The sequence below is a fragment of the Pteropus vampyrus genome, unplaced genomic scaffold (genome assembly GCF_000151845.1).
Source record: "Pteropus vampyrus isolate Shadow unplaced genomic scaffold, Pvam_2.0 Scaffold98, whole genome shotgun sequence".
Taxonomy (NCBI): Eukaryota; Metazoa; Chordata; class Mammalia; order Chiroptera; family Pteropodidae; genus Pteropus; species Pteropus vampyrus.
The window spans coordinates 168,257-178,127 of NW_011888879.1; the positions used below are offsets into that span (position 1 = coordinate 168,257).

At 39.4% G+C, this 9,871-nt stretch overlaps 1 protein-coding gene across 1 annotated transcript in view; it reads right to left on the minus strand.

Annotated features, from left to right (window-relative positions):
- Positions 1 to 9,871, minus strand: part of LOC105294999 (potassium voltage-gated channel subfamily H member 1) — a 127,578-nt gene that overhangs the window by 74,429 nt on the left and 43,278 nt on the right. The window contains exon 5 of the mRNA XM_011364486.2: positions 6,725 to 6,843. Within this exon, the coding sequence (XP_011362788.1) occupies positions 6,725 to 6,843 (119 nt within the window). The remainder of the gene's footprint in view (positions 1 to 6,724; positions 6,844 to 9,871) is intronic.

Below are 9,871 nucleotides of genomic sequence, written 5' to 3' on the forward strand. Positions count from 1 at the left end.
TATATATTTAGGCATTTATCTCAGAGAAATGAAAACTTATGTTCACACAAAACTCTGTTATGTTCATAGTAGTTTTCTTCATCATATAGCCAAAAACTAGAAACAACCCAAATATCTTTTAATGGGTAATACTTAAATAAACTCTGGTATATCCACACAGTAGAAAAAGGAACAAACCATTGATACTTGCAACAACCTGGGTCGATCTCAAAGGCATTATACTGGTGAAGAGCTCACCTCAAAAGGTTCACTCTGTATCACTCCATTTATATAACATTCTCAAAATAACAGAATTATAGAGATAGAGAACAAATTAACGGTTTCAAGAGGATAGGGAAAGAATGGGTGTGTGACTATAAAGCGGTTACATAACAGTTCCTTGATGTCGATGGTAGCAGTGGTTATAAAAAGCTATACATGAAATAAAATTGCATAGAAGTACACACACACACACAAACACAAACGAGTGCTTGTAAAAACTGATAAAATTTGAATGTGGTCTTTAGTTAAGAATATTCTACACACTGGTTTCCCGGTTTAGATATGGTACTATAGTTATATAAGATGTTATCATTGAGAGAAGCTGGGTGAGGGGTACAGGACACTCTCTGTACTAGTTTTGCAACTTTTTGTGAGTTTATAACAATTTCAAAATAAAAAGCTTTCAAAAATCAATGTTGGGTATAAAATGAAAGCTGTAAAATGTCACAGAGTGATATAATTTGTGTAACTATATAAAAAACACACAAGGATACTATATATGTTTTGTGGATAAATACATAAGTAATAAAAATATTAAAACACCAGCAACAAGGAGACACACAACTTCAGGGTAGTGATTACTTCTGGGAATACAGTTCTAAGAGGACCTAAACTTAACCTGTAATTTTAATTTTCAAAAAATAATTTGAAGTGAGGAACTAACATTTACTAACTAGACAGCATAAATAAATGAATGTTGATTAAATTAGTCTCTACTATTCTGAAAGCTTGAAAGATTTCTACATTAAAAACAAAAATATGCATATAAAGAGATTCACTGAAGCATTCTCTGTTAATTACCAAAGATTAGTAACAACATGACTATCCAATACAGGGGGACAGCTAAATGGTTTGGATGTGATCATGCGATGGCATACCAAAAAAAAAAAAAATTAAAAAGAATGAAGGGGATATGTGCTCTTAGGAATATGTCCCAAATACACCAGTAAGTGAAACCAAAAAAAAAAAAAAAAGTAAATTAGAAAATAATGTATGTAGTATGAGCACATTTTTGTTTTTTGAAAACTCAATATAAATACATACACTTATAATAAAACATTTGCACTGTTTTAAAAACAGTTACTTGAAGAAACAGTAGGCATTTCACTTTTTACTTTATGTATCTATATGTTTTAAAATCTGATTTAAAAATATTAACCTGAAAACTGAGAAATTTTTAAAGGGATACACAAAGTCAAAAATCAAAATCTAATATTAAACTAATGTTGTTGAACACTAACTATATGCCCAATGTTCACATTCAGCATCTTCATTATGCTTCATAAATCTATGGGTCCATGTTTTTCTCGTTTGAACTTACTACCTCCATTTAAAAAGAAGGAAGAGGAGGAAACAGAAGCTCTTAGATGTGAAATGACTTGCCCGAAATCACACAGCTAAATAAGTTGTCAAATGAGTCGTAACCTGTAATGTTGTTTCAGCCCATTACTCCTGTCATCTTCATGAAAAACAGAAGCATGTAAGGCATCTACCAGATCTCCTTGCAATGAAGTGGTATCAGGAGCTGTGAGCTGGGCAGCACTTACTACCCCTGACATGACTAAACGAACATGCCTCTGCTCCAGCCATCACAACTGCATATCTCAGGTTATATCTTGACCTGGCTCCTTCACAGGGAAGAAGCGAGAGGATGTAATAAGAAAAAGTGATTTCACTTCCACATCTTCCCCACAGCCATTCCATAGAGAGAGAGGCTGGCACTAAAGTGGTCCTAGCCAGACCAAACCCAAGCAAGGTCACCCCTGCATGAAGGTTACACAGTGACTTATACACCGACTATGACCTTCCTCCCTATGAAGGCAGAATGAGTTACAGCAGCGAGGTGGTGGCAAACTTAGAGCTGTGCCCCCCCAGATCCCACTTCAAGAAAGGATTCTCTGCCCAGCTGCATGGTGTACAGTTAGCTGACAGACTCCCGTTAGCTTCCTAAGGGACAGGAACCTGAGCTTTCCAGTGAGGCACCTGCCAATAACTGAGCAAGGAGGTGGTTGAGGGGCCTGGCATGGGACTCCTCTAGCTGGCCATCTCCCAGGCAGAGCTCCCTGTCAGGATAACAAGGCCTCTATCAGATCTGCGCTGTGGTCTGATGCCGCCTACCCAGGACTGCTTCCTCCCTCTTTTCTGTCACAGATTTGTGAAATTCACAGCCCAGGGGCACAGGCTCACTGAACTAGCTAATCACAGGATTATAGAATGTTTCTTCTCCCCTCACACCTTACCACCACACCACTAAGGGCCTATTAACCCAAGTTTCTTTTACCCAGCACATCATGTTCAGCTTTCAATAAAAAGTTGCAAGACATACTTGAAGGCAAAAAACACAGTTTGAAGAGACAGAGCTAGCAACAGAACCAGACCCAGATATGGCAGGAATGTTGAAATTATGTGACCAGGAATTTAAAACAATTGTGAATAATATGGTAAGGGCTCTAATGGAAAAAGTAGCACGCGAGACCAGACAGATAATGTAAGAGTAATAGAAATTCTAAGAATGAACCAAAAAGAAAAACTAGAGCTCAAAAACACTGTAACAGAAATGAAAAATGTCTTTAATGGGCTCATTAGTAGACCGAACACAGATGAGGGAAAAAAATCTCTGAGCTTGAGGATATATCAATAGAAAACTCCAAAACTGAAAAGCAAAGAGAAAAAGAACTCATTAAAAATAGACGAGAATACTCAAGAACTATGTGGCAACTACAAATGGTATAAAATACATGTAATGAGAATACCAGAAGGAAAGAAACAGAAGAAATAAGTTTCAAATATGAAGCAATAATGACTGAGAATTTCCCTAAATTCATATCAGAGACAAAACCACAGATCCAGGAAGCTCAGAGAACACTAAGCAGGATCAATGACCCAAACCCTAAATGAACAAAGAAACAAAGATACAAGAGAAAGGAGGGAGGAATTAGGAATATTTTGTTATTATAAGGCACTTGCAGTATAGTGTTATCTGAAACAGGTCTTGGATGAGTTGTAAATGTATATTGTAAACTCTCGATTAGTAAAAGTTTTTTTAAAAAAGTATCATATGCTACAAAAAGAGTGAAAATAAAATCATATAAAATTTCCAATTAAAAACACAAAGGGCAAAAAAAGACAAAATAGGAACAAAGAACAAGGACAACAAATAGAAAATAATAAGAAATATGGTAAATATTAATCTAACTATATCAATAATCACTTTAAACACCAATAGTCTAAATATGCCAATCAAATAAGAAATTGTCTAAGTGAATCAAAAAACGAGACCCAATTATATGTTGTCTACTTTAAATATAAAGACAAGTATAGATTAAAATAAAAGGATGAAGAAAGATATACTACTATGCCTATACTACTAATCAAAAGAAAGCTAGGGTAGCTATATTAATTTCTGACAGATGAGACTTCAGAGCAAGAAGAGTTATCAGGGGTAGAGAAGGGCACTACATAATGAAAAAGGGGTCAATTTTCAAGAAGATATAACAATCCTTAATGTGTATGCACCAAACAACACGGCATCAAAATATGTGAGGCAAAACTGATAGAACTCCAAAGAGAAATAAATGAATCCACTACTAAAGTTGGAGATTTTAACACCGCCCCCCATCAGAAATGCACAGATCCAGCAAGGAAAAAATCAGTAAAGACATAGCTAAACTCAACAACAGCATCAATCAATAGATATAATTCACATCTGTAGATTATTTCATCCAATAACAGCAGAATATACATCATTCTGAAGCTCACCTGAAACATTCACCAAGATAGACCACATTCTGGGCTATAAAACATACCTCAACAAATTTAAAGAATAGAAGTCAAATAATGTTTGCTCACAGACCACAATGGAATTAAACTAGAAACCAATAACAGAAAAACAGCTGTAAAATCCCAAAATATTTGGAGATTAAACAACACACTTCAAAATAATACATGGGATCAAAGAAGAAATCTCAAGAGAAATGTTAAAATCTTTTGAAGTACATGAAACTAAAAACACAACTTATCAAAATTTGTGGAATGCAGTGAAAGCAGTGGTCAGAGGGAAATTTATAGCATTGAATACATATATTAGAAAAGAAGAAAGATCAAAAATCAATAATCTAAGTTTCCACTTTAGGAAACTAGAAAAAGAAGAGCAAATTAAAACCAAAGGAAGCAAAAGGAAATAAAATTAGAGCAGAAATCAGTCCAATTGAAAAAGAAAACCATGGGAGAAAATCAACAAAGTCAAAAGCTGGTTCTTTGGAAAACTCAATAAAATCAATAAGCCTCTAGCTAGGCTAACTAAAGTTTACAAGCCCCTGGGATGGGACCCAGATGTTTGCCTCATAGTGCCAATCAAGACCAACTCTTAGGCCAGACAGGTAGACAAAAACATTAACAGCATTTCTTTTCTTTCATCCATTTGATAAAATTTTTGAAAAACACTACGGACAAGCATCTATTATGTGCCAGACACTGTTTTAAGTGTTTAGGACATATTAGTGAAAACCAAACACAATAAATAAGTAAACCATACAGTACATTAGAAGGTATTAAGTGGAAAAAACATATAGAATAGGTTGTTATGAGTATTTTTATTTTGCTTTATATATAACATATATGTATATAGGCTAAGCAAATACTTTATTTTCTTCCCTCTCTTATGCTCTTATCATCTAACATAAGATATATTAATTATAGTTAAGTTTACATCTCAGTAATTAAGTTACTGGATACCGAGGAGAGGAGTCACCCAAGGACATCACCTAAGGACTCTGCATCCTCTTCGGGGAAAGAGTTGGCACGTTTTTGGTTAGGATGAAGTACGATTTTGCTATTGTCTTTATTTGGAGATTAGTATGGTTTAAAGAAATATGTATGAGTGCCAAATTGACAAGGGTAAACTGTAATGATTAATTTTAAGAGTCAAATTGTCTAGGCCATGGTACCAGGTTATTCAATCAAACACTAATCTAAGCATTCCTATGAAGGTATTCTGTAGATGCAATTAACACCTACAATCAGCTGACTTTCAGGAAAGGAGATTATACTCTAGAATCTGGGTGGGCCCCATATAATCAGTTGAAAGGCCTTAAAGGCAGAACTGAGGTTTTCTTGAGGAAGAAGAAACTCTATCTGTAGACTTCAACATCAGCTCCTCCCAAGAGTCCCCAGTCTGCCAACCTGCCCAGCGAATTGGGATTTGCCTAGCTAGCACCCCACAACCATGTCAGCCAACTCCTGGCAATAAATGTCCTAATATGTAAACATCTTACTGATTCCATTTTTCTGGTAGAACCCTGATCAATACAGGTAGCCACACAGAGAAAATGACATTTGAGCAAAGACTTGCAGCTGGCAAAGGAGTTGTCACACACAAATATCTGTGGGAAGAGCAAGCCTGGTGTGTACCAGGAATAGAATAAGAGTGAGCAAGGCAAAGAACAGTAGGAGAGGTTACTTTATTAACCAAAAGAAGAAACAAGGACAGGGAAAGTACAGGCTGTAAGCTGAAAGGCTTCTTTTATTATTATTTCTATCATAAGCTGAGCCCACATCACGACAAGAAAACAATGCTGTCGCCATACAAACATCTCTCTAACGTGACACAAATGAATGCTCCCGTCTCCACTGCTGGTGAAAGCTTTTGGCTGCTACAAGGACATCCTCTGTAGTTAACTCATTTGATGTTCATTGCACACATGCAGAGCACCCGCTGTGAGCTGCACCACGCTGGGAGTTTCTCCCTTAGAAGGATGGGAGCCAGGGGTCAGGTCAGAAAGGGCCCTGTCATTCAGCATGGATCAAGAACTGACTGGCCACCACCAGGCAGAGAGACAGCTTTTGTTGTCATCATTGGGTAAGATTGAAGTTTGCCGTGTGGAAGGTATAATGATCTTAATCGATACCACCCAGGTCTAGTTGATAAAATGAAGACGAAGCATCACCAAAGACAGATAATAGTAATTATGGTGCATTAAGCTTAGCCAACACCTTGTCCTGGCTTCCCAGCCTCTCACCTGTCCCAGCCAAAGGGAGGCTAACACCCTGGCTAGTGGGATTATAGGTGATTTTTATTTTCTTCTTTTCATTTCCTGTATATTATTTTTATATAACACTATGTATTGCTCAAATAATAAAATTGTTTGTGGTTTACAAGTAAAGCCCCTTTGTATATATAGTCCTTCTACCTCCTTCCCTACTCCTTCGAAAAAGTGAACTGACACGTAATCTCAAGCAAGTTGGAATAGAGCTGTCTGCAGTCCCTTCCACATATGGGAAGGTACAAAGTACAAAGCTGAAAGGAATTAGGTCACTTATCCAAAGTCACAGATTGTGGTGTGTGGCCCAGCCAGGACAAGATCCTGAATGTCCCTGCAAACCGGCATACTTGCTCCGTACCATTTTCCCAGCCAGTGGCCCCCACAGAAGTGAGGTGTAAGATCAGTTGACCTCTTGCCCTTACCTCGGCCAGGCGCGAGTGCTTGTGGACGTTCTCGCCTTTTTGCACGCTGGGAGCCAGCTGCTGCAGGACACCCCTGCTGCTTGTCAGTGCCCTGGTCAGCCGAGCAAACTTCCCCCAGCCTGAAGCATGTGGAAAAGAGAAAAGACAAGTTCAACGTTGTCCTGAGGCACATGGACATTCACACCACAAGTTACACGGTCAGAAGCAGACACCCCCATTGTCTTCCTGAGCTCCCATGAGTCACTCCGCATTCTTCGCAGTGAGAGTCGCTGCTCAGAAAAGCATGCAGACATGCTCAAATTTGTGTAGCGATTTACTTTTCCCTTGCTCTTTCGCTTTATCCTAATCTCAGCTGGTGAAATAGGTAGGGCAGGTTTTAATACCACTTTGCAAAAGTGAAAGCAAGACACAGAGTGCCTAGACAAAGAGAAAGAGTCTAGAACCCAGATCTCTCTGCTCTGGCCTAAGGCTTTTCTGCCAAATACTACAAGGCAATAGAGGTGTTTCTCTGACTTTGTGACTGGGCTCAGGTTGTTCCCAAGCCCCACATCACCTGATGCGGGGACCACCTGGAACCAAGATGGTTCCACGTTTTAAACAGACAAGCTAGTCAAATCATCGTTCTATACGTTACATTCTCCAAAGCCAGGGGAATAAGAAATGAATTTAATCCCTGGGTAGGTGAGGGGAAAAGCGCTGGCACATTTTAGCCTGCTCTGGTGTAGGGGAAAGACGGTTGATGGCAGGTCCCCTTAAAACAAGAAATTAAAAGAGCCTAGTACTGAACTTAGTACCAAGAACGCAGTAAAGAAATCTGGATACAAGTCCCATCTCTGCCTCCAGCTTGCTTTGTGATCACCACAAGTTGTTTAAGTTCTCTGGGCTTCAATTATCCCATCGGTAAAGTAGAAATTAAAACACTCTACTTTCCTAAAGGCTAAGCGCATTTGCCTGGTAAAACGAAGGCGCTAAGTTTAGAGGGCTGTGGTTAGTGGGCTAAAACAGAGGCTGTCTGGAGGCTTCCTTGGCCCTCTGGACTAGTCCCTCCAGGAAAAGTAAAATGCTGGTCTTGTTCAATCCAGCCCACTGTATATCCCAGACTCTAAGACATATGAATGAACTTGACTGAGAATTTAAGACATATGAGTAATCTTTTAAAGGTCCCAAACACGATTGTCCATTCCCAATATCCCAAACTCATTTGCATCAAGGCTATGACCATGGCAATTGCCCCATAAGACTTCTGAAAGCCTGTCAGGGTTCCCAAGGCCAAACTTGGGGTTGAGGGGCTCCAGCAAATAAACAGAGCATGAAACTATTTTCACACGACAGCTAAAAACAGGACAAGGCAATTTTATTTTCTGTCCTTTAAGTTTGGCAGTATTCAGCACCTGGCAGCAGAAATCTCATCGGCCAAATTTTACCCTGGAGCAGCTTTTCAAGATAGACTTAGAATCCAGAGGAAAATGGAGCTCGTCCTTTCTTTGCACAACCTTTAAGAATCATGATCTGAATAAATTTTTGTCGACATGGCAAGAATAGCAAAAAGTTCTTTTTTTGTCACATTCCAGAAGTTCTGGGCTTTAATAAACAGTAGTGGCATTTTCATCATCCATCCTGATGCCATTAAGCAGAGAAATGGGGCTGCTGGAGCCAGCTTGAAAAGAAGCCCATGGTGGTCGGGCCGTAGGGGATCCCATTAATGCTAAAAGGAAGGGACAGCCCAGGCTCTGCAGGGGTCTTTGACATCTCCCTCAAATGTGCCATTTATGAACATGCTCACTGGAATTTGCTAATGTCAACTGTGGACTAGAATTTTTTAAAGTCTCTTTCAGAGTCAGGCTCTCCTTCAGCTCAAAACAAAGCTGGAGTTGAATTCTACAAAGCTTTTCAAGAAGAGAAGAGAGTGCATTTTTCAATCAAATAGAAAATAGTTGTGCATGAAAACATCGGCAAGGGCTCTGCAACCCCCCATCCCCGCCCCTCCACGACCATCGTTACCACCCCCACCATGACCCAGACTCTACGAACAACAATAAGAAGTAGGTGGCAGGGCAGACATCCCAACCCTGCCTGGCAGGGAGCTCAGGGCCCTGGTCCATCAGCTGAGAGAGCACTAAAGGATGAAAAGAAAGCTCCCTGGCCCTCTGGGCATTTCTCCGGCTCCTCCGGCTAGGCTCTCACTATTTGTTCAAGCCCTGAGTCACTTTCCAAGAATGTGGCTCTTCAAAGAGCTGGCTGAGTGGAGGGCACGGGAAGATGAGTGGATATTGGATGGAGAAAATGGATAAACAGTGTGAAATCTGCCATCACACTTCCACCAGGATGGGCAGGCTCTGCCTATTCTGAAGGAAGGAAATAAGTTCTCTCCCAAAGTCCGCCCCCACGTTTTCCTTTCTGAACTATGGATACTTTCTAATAAGAATCATTGCCTAACCAGGTAAAAGAACTTCATTCATTCATGTATTAGTTCTATAAACATAACTACTATATACCAGGCATGACGTTAGGTATTAGAGATACTAAGATAAAGAAGACACAGACTCTGGCTTCAAAGAGCATGCCTTCTAGTAGGGAAGACTGACAAATACATTGTTTAAAAACCGTGATAGAGTAAGCTAAGTTCTATAACAGAGATGAGTATGGGATGATATGGCCAAGACTGTCCAGAGAAGGTGTATCTAACCCAGCCTGGGAGTCAGGGAGAGCCTCCCAGAGGAGGTGACACTAGAGGAAAATTTTGGAAGATGAGCAGGAGTTAAGAACTCAAAAAGGAAAAGATAGATATTCCACACAAAGGAAAAGCACCTATGAAGGCAGAAAATCATAAAGTCAGGTAATATGTTGGGAACAGTAAGGCATTCGAAGTGGCATTCGAAGTGGCATAAATGAGGCGTGGCCTGTGGAGGAGAGAAGGGTGCAGACACAGCGTGATGCTAAAGAAGTTGTCAGAGGCCAGATCAAGAAGAACTTAAGTGATAAGAAGCCAGACAGCAAGTTAAGAAATTTGAACTTTATCCTAAAACTCATGGAGAATCACTGAAGCAGTTTAAGTAAGGTGAGTGGAAGGAAACATAAACTGAGTTCTTTTAAGAAGGGCAGTATGGCAGTGTAGATAGTATACTTAAAAAAAAAAAAAAAATGACA